The 21631-nt window shown below is 41.3% G+C and overlaps 1 protein-coding gene across 1 annotated transcript; it reads right to left on the reverse strand.

The window, feature by feature from the left end:
• Positions 1-51: 51 nt before the first annotated feature.
• On the reverse strand, positions 52-20250 carry LOC132991792 (macrophage mannose receptor 1). The gene is made up of 50 exons (XM_061060677.1): positions 20182-20250; positions 18433-18578; positions 18226-18338; positions 17985-18124; positions 16866-17089; positions 16676-16782; positions 16469-16587; positions 16217-16352; positions 15843-15925; positions 15629-15748; positions 15414-15515; positions 15164-15322; positions 14965-15047; positions 13741-13885; positions 13603-13647; positions 13332-13499; positions 12909-13028; positions 12657-12767; positions 12532-12564; positions 12269-12403; positions 11800-11946; positions 11521-11655; positions 10871-11028; positions 10644-10788; positions 10482-10536; positions 10276-10342; positions 10032-10165; positions 9729-9772; positions 9433-9606; positions 9044-9198; positions 8850-8963; positions 8612-8727; positions 7709-7860; positions 7421-7626; positions 7162-7339; positions 6524-6748; positions 5843-6012; positions 5685-5755; positions 5150-5250; positions 4906-5025; positions 3507-3644; positions 3260-3414; positions 3069-3168; positions 2698-2933; positions 2002-2185; positions 1621-1869; positions 1037-1219; positions 564-623; positions 219-364; positions 52-124 (listed from the first exon to the last, which is right to left on the reverse strand). Exons 1-50 carry the CDS (start codon positions 20231-20233, stop codon positions 80-82), a joined length of 6504 nt encoding a protein of 2167 aa, XP_060916660.1. The 5' UTR covers positions 20234-20250; the 3' UTR covers positions 52-79.
• Between the last annotated feature and the right edge of the window lie 1381 nt (positions 20251-21631).

The following is a 21631-nucleotide window of genomic DNA, read 5'->3' on the forward strand; positions in this document are numbered from 1 at the left end:
CATGATGAAATTAACGTTTAATGTATCACAGTATATACAACAGAGATCTTTAAAGACTGTACAAAACTTGAGTGATGCTCTATGTGTCTGATTCTCCTCCGAAGTTTGGGTTGGTGAAAGCGGGCTGAAAGAGGAAAAAAAAAAAACAATAATGCACCTTTTAGTGTTTACACTCCCATAAATGTGGAACGATATGTCTACACCAGTCAGTAACTTACCACATCAACACGACTGGTTGTTCTTGTTGGCAGACTCAGGCTGCTGAGTTTGTAACCCCGGATTCTGAACACATAGAACAGCAGTCCAAATATCAAGGTGACAATCACAACGGCTGCAATGATGGCGCCGGCTATCACCCCTCCATCTGTGCAAAAGAAACAGCAAATGTTTTTTTGTTTGTTTTTTCAGCGCGGGTCATTGCATGCTAAACTGAATCTCTTGTTGAGCTCTTGGCGCTGGAGGAAAGGAAAAGGTAGAGACTTCCAAAGTGAGTAGTATACATTTTCTCTGCCCCAGGAACGTTGTTACAAAGGACATTGTATTTGGAGATTGATTAGACTTACTGCTGCCACCAGGACCATCAGTGGGGAAAACTGGATTACCGCCATCATCTGTTGTATAGTCTGAAATGACATTACGATTAGAGACATTATTGGCTGCACAGCGTGATAAATGTTTTTTCTTGTTTAAACAACCTTTTCTTTTTCACTGAAACTGCAGAAATGAGCATCAAAGATTCTATCAAATAATAATTACAAGGAAGCATTGAGACTACTTGTTGGTTTTTCTTTAGGTATCTGACGACTCAAAGTACTTAATTTGATACGAGTGTTTGATAAGCTGTCCTCACTGTGCGGGAGACTTGGGTCAATAGATGTGAGCCCTCAGCATTATTGTCTTAATGATTGGTCTCCTAACTTTGTAAGCAAAGAGTGAAAGGGCACACAATTCATTTTATTATCTTGTACTTCGATTGGGCAAATATAATATTCACACTTGTAAGTGGAGTGCATATGTATGAGTGAGTGATCCTTACACTGGCGGTGTCGGCATACGAAGCCTCTCTTGTTGAGGCAGTTGTTGTCATTCCAGCGTCCGTCCGCGTACATCTCGACACAGTTCTCTTCAGCCACTTCTCCCGGGTGAAACGCTGCGTTCGGCTCACCGGGAGCCCAGTTGAGGAAGCCAAGAGACGTCCTGTCCGTCCAGCCCCAGCCAACTGGAAGTAAGCATACAAGGTTGAGTACGGACAAAGTTTGAGGCGCACGGTATTCAAATTACTAAACAGGTGAGCTCCTCCACCGTGAGGGTGATCGGAGGAATGACCTCCAGCTCTGACAGCTGATTATGTTGGATGTCTGTCCCATATCTAAAGACTGTAATTGTGTCTCTAAAGGGATAACGGCATTTATTCACCCTGATGTTTATTCAGTTTCCTTCCTGTGCTGATGTAAAATAACATAACTTCTGTAAATAAATCATTTGTTTTGTTAAACCACAAACCATATATAGGGGATGGGCTTCTATGTTGTGTGTTGGCCACCTCTAGGCGGGTCATAAAAAAACCAGTGATTCCAACATTTTGAACACGGTTATTTGGTTACACGTTTGTACGCTCACAGTTGTTGTCCCGGGTGAGGCCGATCCAGACGTTGTGATTATTGGTGTAGTTGAGGTTCCTGATGAACTCGACCTCCGCCCTGCTGTGGATAGACACCAGCTCTGCCTTGATGGACTGGCAGTAGTGTCGGGAATCCGGCCAAGAGAAACCCTGTTGACCGTCGTACACGCCGTAACAGTAGCGGCCGTAGGGCATCCAGAATGGCAGACACCTTCCGTCACCAGGGGCTGGAGTCGGCGGAGGTTTCTCTGCGAGATGATAAAATGCATAGTCAGCAACAACTCAGACTGAAATTAGAAAGACTAAATTAGGCGTGTCTGTGCAGCAGAGGGCCTAAAATAAAAGACTTCAGAATCAGGATTCATACTGTGTTACGATACCTGAGGAGATCTTGCAGATGTAAGGTTTAGCTAGGTCGCACTGGGTGTCGTTCCAGGTCCCGTGGAAGGCGCGCGAACCGTGCATGCTGACGCAGCCCTCGTCTTTTATGTTGCTGGGCTCACCCGGCCCCCACTGAGTGAAGAACACGGGCCAGCCGTCCGTCCACGTGTAGGAGCCGTCCTCCTGCAGCACCGAGGAAGCGTGAGATGTGTTAGCACCTTCGTGTAGTCGATCCGCATTCATAGTTTTGGTAGAATCAATCTCAAATCTCTTGAAGCTTCACGTAAAGGAGGTCAAAATAATTATGTGCGTTGAAATGCAAAAATAAAACTGGGCCTTCTATAAAAGAAGTTGTTTCACCTGTTCACAAAAAAAGTAGAGGTAAGTGAGAATATATATTTTAATCATAAAAACTAAGTCGTTGATTTTTGCCTTGTTTTGGTTAAATCACTAGAAATCTTGGATTTTCTGCTACTCTTTATATTTACTACACTACGTCTTAGCATTGATTTAAGCTCCTTTTAAACGACTTTTTAACTGGTAATGAATTAGACTGAAATTAATACTGGTGCCTCTTTATGACCTGCATAAACCAAGAAGACCATTAGGTAACAGTTCCTTCTGACTTCTCACATGATTTTTATTTCAGTATCTCTTCAAAGCCAAAAGAGGTGAAATCATCCCCATGACAGAACCTTGCGCTTGAGTCCGATCCAGGCGTCTTCTTTGCCCTTCAGGACGACTCCAGCGACGAAGGCCTGGTCGTAGCTCATGTCGATACTGGCCAGGTTTCCCCCCTGCTGAGCACAGGCCGTCTGAGCTGCCTCCCAGGTCGCCTTCTCCTCCACCAGCTTGTAGCAGTTCATGTACCAGGAGATGTAGCCGGCCGGGCACGGGTTCTTGGTTGGGGGTGGAGGGTCGATGCTGCTGGCTGATATGGACGCAGATAGAAAAAAATATCTTAAAAGCAAGATCACAACAGAGGTTGACCTGCTATATGTTTCCACCAGTTCCTGTAATTAGTGTTATTTTAGCATAAAGAAGACAGCTGGGATTGGTTACTGACATTTCTTCCTGGAGCAGACGAAGCTGTGATCCTTATGGCAGGCGTCATCGTTCCACTTGCCGCTCACCAGGTGGTTATGAGCCAACGCCACGCAGTGCTCCTGTCGAGGGAGACGAGGAGAGCTTCAAGCTTTCTGAGCATGAACATGAGATTTTGAAACACAGTGTAAACACAAGGGGAAGTCTCCTCACTGCTCCTCCTGCGTTGTTTGGCTCCTTGTCGTTCCAGTTTGTGTAGAGCACAGGGCTGACCCCGTCACTCCACGCATACTGATTCTCCACCAACAGATCTGACATGCCGATCCACGTAGGGAGCTCCAGGTCTCTCAGGTAACTGGACACAAAGTCTAGAGGAGAGGAGAGGATCCAAATAAAATAAAAAAGCAGTCTCTTTTGCCTGGAGCCACTTGGATGTTTAATTCTCCTAGAATTAGCTCACCGTTCTCGTACTGGTTATCAATAACGGCCAGGTCTCCTCCTTGGTCTTTGCACCAACTCCGAGCGTAAGACCAGTTGGCTTTGATTTCTCCTTTCTTCCCTTTGAACATGAAGCACTTGTTGTTGAAACGAATCCAACCTGAGTGAGGAGAGAGTAAGAGTTTGAAACAGGTCACACATGTATTTGTACACACGCAAATTCATTATGAAGCAATAATGTTACACAGTGTCTCTTTTAGAAAGGTTAACAGGTGCCTGTTACTTTGTAGCATAACACACAGGAATTACACACTAAGACACAATAAAGTGCCTCTTTGTTGTCAATGTTATACAAAAATCTCTTGACCAAAAAAGAAAATGATTTTGTTTTAAATCACCATGTACTCTGGTTACTCTCTAAAGGCTGTGAACACATATTATATGTGAATAAAAAGCTAATAGCTGCATAAAGTATCAATAAGACATTAAGATTTTAATTTTCAGTTTACTGTAGATCACACATCAAAAAGCAGAGTCAGTTTTTAGACTTCATACTAGAGCCTCATAACTTGTGTAACATGGATTAACTCTTGTGCTGCTATTCAAATGTTTTAACACATTTGACTTATTTCTGTTTTAATTGTTTTATTGTTGCTCATATTGCAGAGATGCCACTCAAAAGTTTTGTTGTTCTTTGTCTAATGACATTAAGGTTTATTCTATTCAAACTCTGAGAGAAACAGTTTACACTTTGTTTGTATTTCAGATAATGTTTCAAAGAGTAAGAATGGTGACTCTTTCACGTTTAACAGATCCCATTCAAAAGAGCAAAACTAAAAGAGCTCAGTTTATTTCTCCATACTTTCTGACTTTCCTTTTGAAGATGTAAGACACAGACTAAGAAAATATATCGCTTCATTTAAAAGAAAATCATTGGATGAAACAGCTGTTCAGTGCAGTATCAGCAAAATTGACCGAGGCAGAAAAGTCCCAACCCAAAGCTGTTATGGATTCTTTAAAAGCTAATGGAAGGAACTTTCCATTTGTTAATGACGGCGCCCCCCTGTGGACAAAGTGGTAAATATTTTCTCTTTACTCGTCTGGTTCTGTACATGTGTAAGTCTAGTCTTCTGATGGAAATCTTTACTGTCAAAAATGTAAAAAACACTGATCCTGCAACAGTAGAGACTGACATTAAAAATGACTAAATAGAAATAATCTTCTTCCTAATGGTGTTGCTTGTTTTTGTAGGTCATAAGGAATCCTCATGATTCATTTTAGTCTGATACATAATCCCTCACAGGAGCTGCAGACAGTACACATTTGTATTTCAAACAGGATGGTGAATATTAAAGATGCTATATTACAGTTTTAATTCGCTGTGATGGAATCATTTTTGTATTTTAAAAACTAAATCTGACCTGCGGGGCAGTTGCCCTCCCACGGCTGTGTGGGTGGAGGAGGGGTGTGGATGTCCCCGGGGTACTTCTTACAAACGTAACCTGCTCCAGCGCGACCGCAGTTGGCATCGTTCCATCCACCTTAACAAGCAGGAGATCGTTGTTGACATCATCAACGGGGATGTACGTTCAACATGCACAATGAAAAAAAAAAAAGGATCTACAGCATTTTGACTTAATTGTTATCTGAGAGGAGTGCCAGTACCCTGATGTCTGTTCATCTGCACACACTGTTCCTCCCCATTCGCGTTGTTGGGCTCACCCGGACCCCAGTGAGTGTATGTCAACGGGGAGAAGTCCACCCACCTGCACAGAGGAAAAGAGAAATCGTCTGAGAAAGCTTCTGTTTTCATATCATAACAATGTGCTGTTTTACATTCTGCAGCGATCTGAACAGTACTGCACACGTTACCTTTCTACCTGAATCAGCGCATCAGACTTTCATAAGAGATTTAAACGTTGTGTAGAAATGAAATCAATCAAATCCAAAGGTTTAATGTAAATGTGGGTCCCACAGTTTCTGTTCTGTATATGTCTTTAATTTCCTCAAAGTGGTTTCATTATTTGTTTTATGTTTAGCATGATTTGTCTCTAATGACATCCTTACTACTGTTTGTCAAACACTCTGAATGCGACAAAAAATTAAAAGTAAGCTGTATATAATTATAAAAATCATGATATCTGATATCGAGGAGATTTTCCCTGTCAGTCATTCTCCTATCACTGAGAAATACACTTACATGTATTGTCCACCTGCAGTGCCAAACATCCTCATCCCAATCCACGACGCAGAAACCTCACCTGTTCCCACCTACGACAGCAAAACAGCAAGTAACAAACATATTTCACTGTTACACCTTACAACGTGTTCCACTGTAAAGATTATATATATACGTACCATGCTGTTAACGTACGCCTGTTCCTCTTTGCTGAGGATGGAGACGAGTGAGGCCTTCTCAGCGTAGCAGCGTCTCATGGCCGTGTGGAAGTCCACCACGTCAGTGTCGTTGTAGTAGTAGCAGATGTCCTTGTTCTTTCTCCAGCCGGGATTTGAACCGCAATCGGGAGCTGAGGGCGGAGACAAGCAAAACAAACATTAAGGAAATCATGTTTTAACTGTGCGTGCTCAGCCGATTTTGAATTTACTTCATGTTTTAAATGTGTAATCACTGTATTTTCAAATGTATTTTTTAATCCTGTGTCCTTTAACGGCTGACTCTATCAGTAATCATTCTTATGGAAAAGTTTAACGATGCAACATGCTAGTAATCACTTTGAGGTCTACCATGTGACAGTGGTTACAGGTATTTTATATCACAGCTTGGGAAAAGTCAGTCTCTCTGCCGATGGTCTCTTGCTTTTTTAGCTTACAAAGAGGCATCAGTATTTATTCGAGCCCGTTTCATTACTGGTTAAAACTCTTCACATGAGCTCTAGCCTGACTAATCAGCTGATATTAAACATTTATGAGAAATTTTACTGTCTCAAAAATGTAAGTTGAATATAAGTGGAAAAAAAAGGTTGACCTCTTTGCTGTATAACAAATCCAAACAAAAAAAGCTGGCTTGGGATGCTCTACCTGGGACAGGAGGTGGGGGAATTGGGGGCAGGATAGGTTTCTTTCCTTTTGCGATCATGCAGATCCAGTCTTGGTGAGCGTCACAGTTGAGATCGTTCCACCAGGAGAAGGTACCGTTGGTGGTGCTCACCATCTCCACACACTCTTCGCGTCCCTCGTGGTTGTTCGGCTCCCCGGGACCCCAGTTTGTGTGGGACAGCGGAGTGCCATCGCTCCAGGAATAGCCTTCGGGATTAAAATAAGGGGGTGTATTCTTCATTGTGTCAGCCTTCAAGGTCAAGGTCAAGGTTTCTTTATTCGTCTCCCTCGGGAGAAATTTGTCTAGGATGCTGGGAAATCACTGCATGGACAATACATCGAAAACAACATAAAAACAGTAATTACAAATGTAAAACATTTAACTTCTCCGTGCTACAGTACACACACACTCACTCCTACAGTCACAGACGCATGCACACTGTGCACATTGTACACGTGCCACTCCAGACAGTTTCAACATGTCTACAGTTATCGGTACAATGGGGGCCTCCTGGTTTTCCGTTCCTCCTCTATTTTTTGCTCATTAATGAGCTTAACTGAAAAAGGGACTAACGAATGATTCACCGGGGTCCATGCTATAAAACACACATTTTACTGACCTCCTTCTGTGGGGTTGTGTTTGAGGCCGATCCACTTGCTGGTGCCTTTACTGTACACAGATAAAAACTCTTCCTCCGCCTGACTGTGGATGCTGACCAGGATAGCTCCTCTGGAGACGCAGTCCTCATTGGCTGCTCCCCAGCTTTTCTTTTGAGACCATTTCACATCATGGAAGAGCTGCAATGAATGAGACAATAATAAATAAACCAGCACTTTACCCCGCTGACCATTATCATTTAATTTGTTTTATTGAAGTACCCTGTAACAGTGTCTGAACGCAGGCAGAGCCGTCCAGCTGTCAGCACAGCCCTCTGCAGGAGGGGGAGTCGGGGGCTTCGTGGGTGGAGTGATGTCGGGTCTGGGTTTCTCGCAGACGAAGGAGTATTTCTCTAAGCACTGCTTGTCATCCCAGAAACCTCCAACAGCACCGGTTGTCATGGCCACACACGTACCATCCCCGTTATCTAAAAGTCAAAAGGTACATTGGCGTTATGTGATGGGTCTTTATCATCCGGTCCAGCTGGTTGTGGATGTTCGGCCCCGTACCTGGCTGCTCTCTGTCCCAGTGAGTGAAGGTCAGAGGTGAGCCATTGTCCCACTCGTAGTCCACCCCTCCATCTTGTCCTCCAGCACGCAGGCCGATCCACCACATACCGGTCTTCCCCGTCAGTGCCACTGTAAAATGTGCCTGCTCGTATCTGCAGTGAAACACGGATACACCAGTGAATTAGAAACTCCGACAGTGAGAGAGATTTCAAGATGATTCATCTAAAACCATTACTGATGCACCCTATTAGCTATTCTAAGTCATGCCTCAAATATTTGTCACATAGATTTCTCAGAGAGCATCAGAACTGTAACATCACGATAACATTTATTAATAACTGGAACAGTAAAAGTCAAGACTCGTTACCAAAAGACTCAAACTATCAAACCTGTAACATGAGGTGTTCCTTAAGGGGTGCTTTAAGGTAATGCAATGAATGAAAACGTAAACATGCTTATAATATGAACATGTTCTTGATCTTTGTGTATGCCAACTGTTTTGAAAATAGAATAATTATTTTAAATATTTTCTATCAAAAATGTAGTGCAAATTCAACAATAATAAAAACAATATTAGTTGACGTCCTAGTCCAGACCCAATCAGTGCAGACATGGCTGTCCTTCAGAGTAGTTCTGCCTGAGTTTTTAAGGGGGTGTGTTATGCTGTTTTTACTATTTCAGACACATACATGTACATTGTTTCAGTTTTGGATATTCAAACTAAAAAGTGGGTCAAGTTAGAGGAGTTGTTGTTTCGTTATTATAAATCATGCAAAGAGGTTTTACAGAGGGAAAACACTTGAAGAGGTTCAAGGCAAATCTCCACAATCTGTTGATTGACGATTTCTTTTGCAGGTTGACACTTGTGATATTTGGATATCTTTTTCTTCCAGTGTGACTCACATGTCTCCGATGTGCAGCAGGAAGCCGCCCTGCGCTTTACAGAAGTCCTTAGCGTCAGACCAGCTCCTGCCAGTCTCCTCCATCCAGTAGCAGGCGTAGCCGTAGGCGTCCCAGCCCTGACACGTATTACAGAGGTGAGCAGTGATTTCTAATCGCACATCATGCAATGAAGCTTTTAGTGAAAGCTATTATAACGTTTATCTACACAAGGAGGGGGCAGAAAAAGAAAATGTCCTACCTGAGGGCATCCGTATACAGTCGGCTTCACAGAGGGCACTGGGTAATGAGCTTTGGGCATTTTGCAGATGTAGGTGTTGAGTTCTGAGCACGATACGTCGTTCCATCGACCAGACTGAAACAAAGATGGACCACCAAGTTACTGCTTGAGTTTCCAAGCGTGTTACACTTTAATAACTATCTCATCCCTCTCACCTGATACAACATCTCCACACAGTCTTCACTGAACCCGTCGTGGTTGTTTGGTTCTCCTGGAGCCCAGTAGGTGAAGGTCACCATGTGTTCGTCTGACCAGGTGAACATTCCAGGTACAACTAGGTCATTCAGACCGGTCCACACGTCACTGGTGGCTGTGAAACAAAGCAAGGAAAAGGTGGATGAGGTGTGATTTGATTGATCTATAAGGGCTGTATTTTGTACATTTTTCATGTTCTTTCTTCTCTGTCTTTCACCTTTTTCTTCTTTTCTCTTCAGAACTGATTTATAATCATGTAATATCTGATCAATATTCAAATGAAGCTGGCTGTGTTTACATGTTTAACATAGAAGCTTTCACTTCCTATTTTTTTTTTTTAGATCCATACCCAAGTACAAGTAGCTTTCCAACCAGCTCTGCTCCGTCATCGAGCGGATAGATACGAGTTCAGCACCCATGCTCCTGCAGGTGCTCTGGGCGTCTCTCCATGTCTTCTTGTCTTCAAAAGGTTTGTAGCAGAACTCTCCAAACTCGTACCAGTCGGGCCCTGAACACCTCAGCTCTGCAGGAGAGAGGGATGGACTCAAGAGTCGGTTATTGTGGATGATAAGACATATTTGAACGAGATATCAGTCTGCTCTTAAGACATTCATTTAAAGAGACTTTAAAGGAGTCTCGACTCACCTCCATCAGCAAACGTGTAGGACACAGCATAGTTTCCATCATATCTGATGAAAAATAGTAGCTTTGAATAAGCTTTCAAGTTTGGTTTCACCGCACAAAGGCCCAACCCCAATCTCCACCATAAAGACTTTTGACATTTTAGCAAACTATGAACTGGGCAAGTCCTGCAGAACTATGGACCTGTGGAAAGTGTCCTTCTCACACTTACTCACACCTCCAAAGTCCTTAAGTGTGAGTGTGAGGATTAGCATTGGGCCTATCAAAGGCAAATCATTTGGCTTCTAAAATAAAACTGCTTCTTACTGTAAGGAAGTGATGCCGTTCCTGGTGGAGCCGGGGTAGAAGTTCTGTCCTTCCTGCTTCAACAGAGTGCAATCTCCTCCGACTTCATTTAAGATCACTCCAGCGTGGATGGCTGCAGCACAGATGTTTGAGTCCTGTGAACGACAGAGCACAGAGAAGATGATCAATTCTGTTGTTGTTTTTGAAAATCCGTCTTCCACATTGTCAAAAGTTGTGTTACAGAAAGGATGAAGTGTTCACCCACCCCACGATATGTTGAAGTGCCATACAACCTGTAATAAGAATTGGCACAGCGGGCTGGACAGTGGACTCTGAGAGACACATGAGAAACAACCACATGAGTGTGCATGGTAATAACAAAAGACAGCATAGTGTGTCACAAACAGAATACAAACGTTACTACACAATGCATCACTGTATTTAAATAATATTATTCAGTGCTCCACTCACGTCATTTTGTCATTGGCAAAGTTGAAGTTTGGCCAACTGGCGCATGAGATTGCATCTGCCAAACAACAAGTTTTCATTAATGACTATAATTAAGAAAGTATTACAGCAGATTTAAACAGATATTTAAATGGTAATCTGTGTGGTTTTAGTGTTTTTCCTTACAGTCCGGTGTGCATCCTAAGACGTCAAAGCGAAGGCCTGCCTGACCGCTGAACTCCAGTGGGAGGATGCGCACATATTGAGCTGACATAGGCGTACCCAGCAGCTGAGTCTCAGGAGTATTTCTGTCTGTTGCGCCCGGGAAAAACTATAAAAATAAAAGACATCCAGTGTGATAATCTGTTCTTGGTAATCACAGTTTGGATTAGTGGCTGTTTCTGCTAACTCACCGGTCCGTCAGGAGTGTGGTCAGTCCAGGTTGTGCCGTCCATACTGTGCTGGATCTTAAATTTGGTGACCCAGTAGTCATATTGAGGACAACCCTGGATCACTATTCCTGTTATTTTTCTGGTCTGGCCCAAGTTAACCTGGATCCAGCTTGAAGTTGCTGGAGGAGGAGAAGATATTAAATACAGTATGAGGCTAATATTACGATGCCAGTTCAACAACTTAACAATGATCTCTTCACCCAAATGTATCAGTTAAAACTCCTGTGAGGACTTTTAGTATGCTGGATGTAAAAAACATACTGTGGAAAATGTTGAGTCATCAAAAGCAAACGAGGCCATAAAGATGGACTCTTTTTATTGAGTCATTTTTATTGTCTGACACCGCTGCTGTTTTCAGAAGATGTGAATAACTTCACGGTGCAGAAACAGACGTTTTTTTTAGATCTTCCAAAGTAAATATTCTCAACGAGTGATACGTTTAACGTTTAAAATGAAGCAGGGTGAGATTTTTGTTTAAAAAACACTGCTTACACAACTACAATTATCCCTCTAATCTCTTCAGGTGGCGCCAATATCGGCACAAAACAAAAATCCCTCACAGGAGCTTAAAGATAAAATCGTGTAAGTGTAAAATCTGGGTTCACACATACCGCTCCCTGAGGGTCTCCAGCAGGAATTTCCATTCAGACGGGCTTGGCTGGGCGTGAATCCACCGATGGAGGAGGAGGCAGAGAGCTGGGAGTCTGAGATGTTTCTGTCCTCGATGCCCAGGCCGTGCAGACACACTGTGAGCAGAAAGAGCATAACAGTACACATCAGCTTTTAGCTTTGATGGAAAACATCAAGTTCATTTTGGGATTTATTCAGAAGACGCAGTGATTGGGTTTTATATCAACACAAAGAATCAAAGAAGAAAAAGAAGAGCAAACCTTTTTGTTCACAGGTGTAGACAATCTCGATGTATTTGGAAACATCTGGACAAGGGTCGACGACTTCAGGGGGGTACACGAAGCAGAAGGGTTTGTTGTCACATGACTTTCTAAAGCGAGGAAGGACACCTTCCACGGTACAGCTTCCTGCAAAACAGAGATTATGTTTTGATTGAGCAAATATTCTTTTGTGTAAATCGATACAGTACAACGTATTTGAGAGCTTATTTTGTATGATGTCCTTCATTGTTTGTACATATTAATTTATTTTCTTCTCTCCGAAATAAACTTCAAACTTCAAACTCATATATAAAAATGTATAACCAATAATATACAGAAACCAGTAAAACAGTGTTTACATCCTGCTAGTGTTTATCAAGAAGAAGTAAATGATTTGCCAAATGCAATTTCTCCGTCTTTATCTCTTTTGTATTCAGAAGAAGAATTAGATCCCTGTGATGAGATTTACCAGTCGATCCATCCAGATGTGGACAGATGTCATCGCTCTTTCGCCCGTAGAAGGCCGACTGGATGTTGATAACACTTTCTTGTGGACAGTGAAGCACAGCGGAGGAGCCATCACAGATTAGAGCCGTCATATAACCTGCAGCGGGAAAGAAAAAATGTATCTCTGCTTTGTTTTGTGTCCTTTGTAGATAGAAAGTTGCAGATAGCAAATAGCACCGATCAGCTTTAACTTCTATGTTGTGTTGAAAGGTGTTGTAATGTTACCATCATGAGGTGGAGGAGGCTCCGGTGTGTCTCCTGAAAAACACAACATGAATATAGTGTAACTAACACGATTTAACATGAGTTTGCAGATCTTAGTAATAAAGTAAAAATGTTTCAGCATGGACCTTTCCGCTTGCAGATGTATCCTCTCTTGTTCTCACAGTTGTCGTCATTCCAGTAGCCGTTGTTAATGAGTATTGAGAGGCAGTCCTCACCGTAATAGTTGTCTGGATTACCTGTCAGGAAATATAATGCAATGGAAGGACGTTTAATTTATTTTCTTTCTTTTATTTTGGCAAATCTGTGACTCCTTACACTATTGTTTCTTAATTCTCTCCCTCAGAAATCATGCAGAGTACACCTGGCGTTTTATTAACCTGCATTCCAACGGATGTATCTGAAAGGAGAACCATCAACCCACTCCCAGCCGCCTTCAGTGACCGAGTCATGACCGCCCATCCACAAAGAGATCCCTGTAGGACTCAGCTGGATCACGCCTTAAAGGAAAACCAAAAAAAAAAGCATTAATCAACGCTGAGAAAAAAAACACAAACACAACTTGTGTGAAATAAACATGAATGTCTGACTTTTTAAAGAGCAACTAAAGACCAGGCTGAAATGTCGACTTTCCTTTCCCTCTGACCACCAGAGGTCAGCATGAATTACACGTTTTGTGGGTTTTTAGCTCATCTCTTAAGGCACAATAAGATTTTTTTAAAAGTCCCTCTAGTGCCTCAAGTGGTAGAACTAAAGAATACATTTAGTCACTTATCAATGTAGACCAGAACAACTTCCCTCACCTTGTATGAAGGCCTGTTCAAAGGGATCTGTGACACTGACGAGGTCTCCTCCCTGGTTGAGACAGTCGGCTCGAGCCTCCGCCCAAGTCCTCATGGACAGGTAGTTAAACAGGTAGCAGTAGTCGTTGAAAGGGTCGGCCATCCACGAACCACATTTAACATTCCAGCCTGTAAAAAAAAACACAACACAAAGGTTTACACATCCGTTTATACAGATTTACTACACACATATGATCAGTGTGAGATTCAGTTGTCTGAGTGTAAAGCTCACCTGGTCCAGATGTTGGTGGCTGAGGAGGAGGTCCTTGTCCCTTGGCTTTAGAGAGACATGATGAAGAATAACTTGAGATTCAGTGTGAACAAAGCACAAGAGGAATGTGAGTGTTAAATGAAGGAAAACGAATCAGACCTTTTTTGCAGATAAATTCTTTTGTGGAGGTGCAGAAATCGTCGTTGAATTTTCCAGGTTCAGAGTGATCCGCCCCTCTGATGTGCACACAGTCCTCGTTGTTCTGCCAGTTGTCTGGCTGGTTGGGCCCCCATAGGAGGAAGTCCTGAGATCAAATAAGAACAAACCAGCATGACTCTCCTGTAGACCTTTTTTTGTGACACTAAGTGACAGAAAAACTGCAAAACAAGTCAAATCAAGACGGCATCCAAGTGTGAAGCCTGAGTCTGAAGAGCCAATACTGTTATATTAAACCTACCCTGTTACTGAACTTATCACACTTCTATCAATCCTGTTTTAGGCTCAGTTTCTTTGAATCAAACCTCATCCACTGAATACTTACTTATAATCATATGTTTAATGTTTATTTTGTATTTCATGTTTATGTCATACTCTTTTGTGTTACTGCTTTATTTTGGACGTAATGTTGGAGCTGCCTGGCATCCAAATGTATTTTTAGAATTCTATCTATCGCATCATAACGCATGTATCGTATTGCATCACATCGTATGTATCACATCCCATCGCATTGTATGTATCGTATGTTATTGTACAACTTTAGTGAGACAAAAGCAATCACGGTACAAAACATTGACTAAGTTTCAAGCTTCATTATTAAAATGTTATATGTGGTTACAAATGTTTTCAGTTAAATATGTCTTAAAAGCTTGAATAGCTTTAGTAATAGAAAAAAAAGCTTCAATGCTTCTTGATTTAGGAAGTACAAAAAAAAGGTTACGGGCACCGGTTTGTCGTTCATGCAAGTTAAAGTGTGCAAACCAGAAAACAGAGGCTGGAACCAACAGTCTTCTAAAGATTTCAAAAGTCTTGCATGTGTTCCCTGTTTATGTGTAATTGTTGCTCCTTTGAGAAACATTTCATACCACCTCTATCGAATAAATCTTCTGATGAAGAGGAAAACAAACTAACAATAAGTTCAGGATTTTTGTTTACAATTATAGTTTAGGTTAGGAGATTTTGTGATTTAGGTTTTGCACATTAATGTTCAGACATTTACATCATACGTTTTCCAATGATTTGTTTCTTACTGTAATCTTTTGTTGTGTACAGAAAATAACCCTGTTTTACCCTGATGGGCACATCTTTTTTTTTTCTTTCAAAACTTCCAATCATTTTTAATTGTTTGTAATTTTATGAAATGTGTTTCAGGGTTTCATCACTTACTGCAGGAGTTCCATCGGAGTACACAAACTGGCCTTCAATACTGATATCATTCAAACCGATCCAGGCCTGTGCCGGCATGTGAGCTGTAGATTAAAGACAAGAACATCTAGTTTTCATTTAAATGTAAAGCAATTATCATTTCCCCAATAACCTTCATTAATCATTATTAGTAAAACTGAGATGAACTCAAGCTGCTCACCAACAATGAAGCTCAGTTCCTCCTCAGAGTGAACACTGACCAGGTGAGCCTGCTCGCCTGCACAGTGAGACTCTGCATCCTGCCAGCTTTTCACAACCTCAGTCTCAAACTGATAGCAGAAGTCCCCGTACAACAAATACCCAGAGTCACAGTGGGAATCTGAAGTGAAAGAACTTCGGTTATTACAAGTTAAAGGGCTCACTTTTACAAATCCAGCTTTTCAGGATGAAAAAGTAAAAGTCTGACTGACCGGGAGTTGCAGTGGGTTTGGGGTTCTGTCCACCAGTCATCTCACAAATGTAACCCAGTCTCTTGAAGCAGTTTGTTGTTTCCCATTTGCCTTGATAATTCCCTGGAAGATAAAGTCAACTCAGCTGATCTGAGCTTGTTTTGCAAAGCCTGACTAACTGATGAGACACACAAAAAGGTGTCAGTGCATGTCTTAAATAACAGCGTGGATTCTACCTGTGAAGATTTGTCCACAGTCCCAGACGCTTGCAGTGTTTTGGGGCCAACCAGGACCATAGTTGGAAAAAGTAATCGCAGTTTTATCAACCCATCTGAAATCCCCGTCTTGATCTTTATCTGTCAGAATCACAAAAAGAAAATCAGTGAAAAAAGCACTCTCAAAACCCAAGAGTCATTTTTGTTTTGTACCACTGTGAGCAAGTATACATACCTGATAAACCAAGCCAGATGTCGGGGATGTCTACTTGGTGGAAGTCTGGAAGTTTCCCGTTAATGAAGAACTGTTCCTCCTGACTGCACACAAAGAGTATTTAAACAATGTCAGAAGGTTAAGACGTCTACATAATATGTAGATTAAGTACTTTTAGCTTGTTATACTGCCCCTAGTGGCCGACATGAGATAATGCACCTTTATTGAGGGGGCTGTTGCCAATGCCAGCACAAGGGCACCTAGGCAGTACTCTCGAAGTGACCTGGCACCTCTCAAGCAACCACACCAACTTCCATACTTTGGTCAGCACCGGTACTTGACCCTCCGGTTCCCAACCCAAGTCCCTACAATTCCACGGTGTTATTATTTCCTACCTGTTTATTATGAGCAGGTGGGCCCCCTGATCTGAGCACTTGGTGAAAGCATCGTGCCAGGTGGTCAACAGATTGATGTTACTGACCATCCAGTAACAGCTGCCTGAGAAGCTCAGCCAGCCGGAGGGGCAGATGGCTGGAGGGGAGATTTCAGGGAAGAGCAGGAAAGAGCACAGAAAAGAAATCAAATTAAATGTTATGACATGTAGAGATATATCATTTTCATGTATATGGGAACAAAATGTGGCTCACTGTTCAGTGGTCGTTTACACATGTAAGGGCGCTCATGTCTGCACATGTGTGATTTCCATTTCCCAAATTGATCTGATGCATCTTTGATGATTGCAGAACACGAGCCGACCTGAGCGTCCCTGTTGGAGGACACAGGTTTAAATCTTAACTTGTAAGTACTAATGATTTAAATGTAAACAATGTAAATATAAAATAAAGATATCTTACAGTGTTGGTTCATCTGTACCCCAGTTTAAAAAACCCACTGCTGTAGCATCAGACCAGGCCCACTGAGTGTTTCCGGCTTCAACTTGACATCCAATCTTGTTGCATTTCTGGAGAAAACGATATTCAAACTCAGTGTTACATAATAAAGAGGAAAGTGGGCTTCTTAATTCTGCGTTGTTGTTCCGCTCACTAGAGTGGACAATCCAATCCAGAGGTCAAAGCGCGACGGGTCCAGTTCTCCTGTGATGTACTGCTCCTCTGCCGCTGAAGTGATGGACACCAGGTCTCCTCCGTTCTGCACACAGTCGTGTCTCGCATCCGACCAACTCTTCCTGGTGTCTGCATTCAGCTTGTAGCAGTTGGAGCCGTATTGTCTCCAGCCGTTGTTTAAGTCACACCGAGGGACAGGGTTCGCTATGGAGGGGAAGAAAAGGTTTGAATTGTAGATAGTTCCACATGTGAAGAATCATTTGATTAGATCAGCACCAAATGATGTGACACAGACATTTTACAACATTTTCTCGTCCCGTCATTGTTAGTATTTTATGCTTAACATACTCATGTATCTACATGGAAAATGTAGGAGACCTCTTTGATAACAACAGTGTGTTAAAGCAATAGTGGATAATATATGCAAGCTTTATGTTATCTTTTGTTTTCATTCCACACTGACTGACACTTAGTGGCATTTGTCATTCAAACGTAGAAAAGCTGAAACTGTAAGGGGAGGCAAGAAACACCAAGAAAAGTAGAAATAGAAAAGGCAGCGAAGAAGAAGAGCAACTACACTGAACATAGATGCTGACAATGTCTGCGTCAAAGTCTTTTCTAGAAAAATCATCCTTTGTAGCTGAGGAGTCACTTCAGTACAATATTTCCTGATTACCGTTGTTCAACAAAAGAAAATAAATGCCAAGGAAAGAACCATGAAATCGCTTTTTACGAGGAGGAACATTTCTATACTTCAAACACACATTCAGGGAGTTAGAATAAATGGATGGTGGCAGTTGAAGTTTGGTGGTGATAATCCACAAAAAAGCACACTTTACTTTACGTTTTATTTCAGACCCACATGTCCATATCATCAGGTCATGTCCATTCAATTTGACTTTAAACAATAACGTTGTTTTTTTTTTCTTTTAGCATGAAAAATATTTATAAAACTGAAGCTCGATCATCTCTTCCGTCTTTAACTTTTGCTCCATAGAAATTTGGTGAAACTGTGAAAAATGGTGATGACCTCCATATTTAGAGCATCCAACCTGAGCATGGGACATCGGTAAACAGTGAGTGTAGCTGGTGGCCTTACAGTTCACGTGCTTGCAGATGTATTTCCTCTTGACGTCGCAGTTCTCGTCATTCCACTGTCCATAGCTGCCTCCTAACACCTGACCACAGTCCTCGCCTGGTTCAGCACCCCAGTTATCAGGCTGACCCGGTGCCCAGAATCTGAAACCAGACAAATCATTTCAGTCTTTCATCCTCTACAACTCGGATGTTTTGACTCTTCTTTCTGATCATGAAGTGGAAGCAGTGTCCTGTATACGTACGATAAGTGTTCATTAAAAGGAACCCCATCCGCCCACTCCCAAACACTTTCTGCAATCCGATCATTCAGACCGAACCAGTAGATCTCTGCGTCGATTTGAGTCCTTATCCACAGCTAGAAATAAGACATAAATATGCATTGATGACTTTTATGAATTAATATGACACGATATGAGGGCAGTTATCACGGTGTGGGTTTGTAATCTCACCCTCTCATGGATGTCCTGAATACTCATCAGGTTGCTTCTCTGGCTCAAACAGAAGGACTGAGCCTCCAGCCACGACTTTGTATCAGTCGAGAAGAAGTAACATTTATTCTCATACTCTCTCCAGCCTTGATGACACTGACAGTGGGCTGAGAACACAGCAATAGAAAAACATCTTACAGGTTAAAATGATGTGTCACAGATCATTGAAAACTGTCTCAGCTTTTTTTTGTTGTTGCTGCCTGTTTGTTGGACAAACCGGGTTAAATAAAGGTTAAATAAATCAAATTAATAATTCAATTTTAAAGATTGTCTAAAGACAGAGTCATGGGAAAGTATGAATCTATTGAGTCAGTCTGACTTTAAGATGATTGAATTGTATTGTTTCTGTAGGAATCGTTAATTTGATTTGAAAGAAAAGTAAACGAGTTAGCCGTCTGATTCTGTATCAACAGTAACTTAAGAAAGAGAACAGGTGTTATGTGTTTTCTTCTTCCTGCTCCTGTTTGTTCATGAACAGTGTCTCAGTATTCTGTGATGTGTTTAACGTCATCGTGTTGGAATCATACACTGAAATACATCAAATATGAAATATGAAAGAAAATGATTTGATGAACTTTATTTCAGTGTTTTGGACAGAATAGTAGGATAAAATGCTCTCGTTGTTTTTTCCATTGTTTGCTCAGTTTATGTGAAATTTCACAAGGGGAGTGAGCTCCTTGAATAGCCATCAATCATAAAAGTCTCATGACAGATCCACAGTCCAGCTGCGTCAGTCACTTCTCCGTGCTAATGTTTGACTTTAACAGCTTTGACAGAAACCTGAATCACATGACTTGCTCACCTCTGTGTTGAGAAGAAAGAGAGGAAAATGTGGACGCAAAGTTGAACTGGCTACAGGGATTTATTGTGTGTGTGTGTGTGTGTGTGTGTGTGTGGGGGGGGGGGGGGGGGATGGGACTGTGTTCCTCAATACAATGACAATAAGGTGTCTATCCTATCCTCTCATCGGCTCTCAGCGAGAGGCATAAGAAACACTAAATATTAAAAAAAACCTGTTATCAGCCTGTGACTGACTAAATCAAATCAATATTTCTGAACATATGAACTTTCCATGTTGTTCCAGTTACATCCTGACCTGAAGTCTAAACCATCCATTTTAGTTAGGATTAATCTTGTGAGTGTGTTTGCCGACATTTTTCCACATGAGCCGTTGATTTGATTTGCACTCATGACAAAAAAAGTATAAAAATGTGTTGAACAGTAAAATACACAAAACTTTGAATATCTTTGTTTTTTAAAGAACAGGTAATAACTGAACAGTTTGTGTAAAGCAAAAAAAAAAAAAAACAGAAAAAAAGTTTAAAAACTGTGGAAACTGAATGAATCTTTATTTAAAGCTATGATTTTATCACCTGTATGCAAACTAACAGTTCATATGGACATTTTCTTCTGCTCATCGTGTGGACATGTTCTCTTAATTTCTCTTTAAGAGCATTAATGTGGTCTAGGAATTTCATTTCTGTCCTCAGCCGCTGCCTCGTCTCATCGCGTTAGGTTTAAAATTACAGCGTTTGCATTCAGTTGATACTCTTCAGTTTTTATTCAGAAGAGGAGACAAATAGCAACAGTGTAAGGGTTCTCAGATTCATGCTTTTAGCTTTTGGCGGTTAGTGTAAGAATATGTTTCTCAAAAAAAAAAAAAAAAAGTCACAAGTGCAACCACAACATTGTAATAAAAAGTCGACTTACCACCAGCCAGAAGAGCAGCAAAGCTGAGCAGCTGCAGAAGCACTCTGTCCATTGTTTAATTTGTGTTTTCACCTTCAAGCTGTGTTTCTACACATCCTAATATCTGCACGCTTGTCTCCAAACTCCTTCAGCCCTGCCAAGAGTGTGAGGTGAGATGTGATCTAGCTCCCTGTCATCAGACCTCTGAGCATCTTCTCTTCACTTCTTCTGTTTTCAGCATCCGTCCAGGGTCCAAAGACTGAAAGCAGTAAAAACACAGATGACACACACTCGGCCTGTATACATGTCAATCCATAAAAGTCTCATCACACAGAAGAACTCAATGACTAGAAACTAAGTTTGGGAAAAAAAGGAGAAACATTTACTCGTCATAAAACCAAATAACTTCAGTTTTTAATACTTTACTGAGACGTGTTTTCATCAATTAACAACTATGTAAGTTTAATAAAGATACATTTTCTCTTTTTTACTCACTAAAGTCGTTTCATATGAAGCTTTTTTATTAAACCTTTAACTGAATGTGTTTTAATGTGCTTTATTTATAAGGAGCTTAAAGTTCCTTAAACACTGTTTACTTTCTCATACATCAGTTATCTATGTGTGTAGTGTAATAACATAAAAACTAAGGCGGTCTAATACGTTATTTTTTTAACATTGTAAAAACGATCAGGGTAATTAAACTATACGTGCAAAAGGGTCATCATGATCCTCATCAGGATCTTATTGACGCCCTGATTATGAGTGTGCATATCACACTTCCCACAGTTCATCCATAAAGTTCTGAACAGCGTTTATAGAAAGCACATGTCAGCGGTCGATAAACTTTACACTGACAAACATTTGTCTCAAACTGTTACTTTTTAACTGGGTTTAATGGACGTTACAAAACAATAAATTTGATTGCTCAGAAGACGTTTCAGAATCAGTCAAAATAAAGACGCTCGATTAGAATTAGGTCCATGAGACATTTTTTTTTATTTATGAATCTTAGTTTGGATTGGACAGGAAATTCAACATGAAGCTCCTGCAAACTTTGTGACTGTTCATGCTGCAAAAAAATAAAAAATAGAATACCTGTTTGGGTACCACGGCAACAAAAATAAAAGTCCTAGGCACCTAATATTGGGTGATTTCTTGGTTTTAATTTCCTGAAAATGCCGGCAAACTTCTTCACAGTTTAAATTGCACAAACACAATGTCATTGTTAGATTTTGGTACCGAAAAGTTGCCTATGTCTTTGTGCAATTTAGACAGTTCTCTCTCTTTTCTGATAAAATATGCAGAGATCTGGGGCCCGTCTCAGAAAGAAGTTTCAACGTACTCTCAGTCTAACTCTGAGCTCTGATTTGATTTGCCCTCAGTTTCCAGTTTCAGAACATCTGATTCGAGTTTGTTTAGTCGACTCTGAGCAGGTTCACCACGAGTGTAAAAAGCCAACATCAATAGAGCC

The sequence above is a fragment of the Labrus mixtus genome, chromosome 17 (genome assembly GCF_963584025.1).
Source record: "Labrus mixtus chromosome 17, fLabMix1.1, whole genome shotgun sequence".
Lineage (NCBI taxonomy): Eukaryota > Metazoa > Chordata > Actinopteri > Labriformes > Labridae > Labrus > Labrus mixtus.

What these genes read in the sequence shown, in the direction of transcription:
- LOC132991792 (XM_061060677.1), bottom strand. Translation starts at nt 20,233, where the DNA reads ATGGACAGAGTGCTTCTGCAGCTGCTCAGCTTTGCTGCTCTTCTGGCT. An exon ending in ATACATCCGTTGGAATGCAG is followed by an intron (nt 12,768 to 12,908) that starts GTTAATAAAACG and finishes ATTTCCTGACAG; the next exon opens with GTAATCCAGACAACTATTAC. An exon ending in GCAGATGAACAGACATCAGG is followed by an intron (nt 5,026 to 5,149) that starts GTACTGGCACTC and finishes CTGCTTGTTAAG; the next exon opens with GTGGATGGAACGATGCCAAC.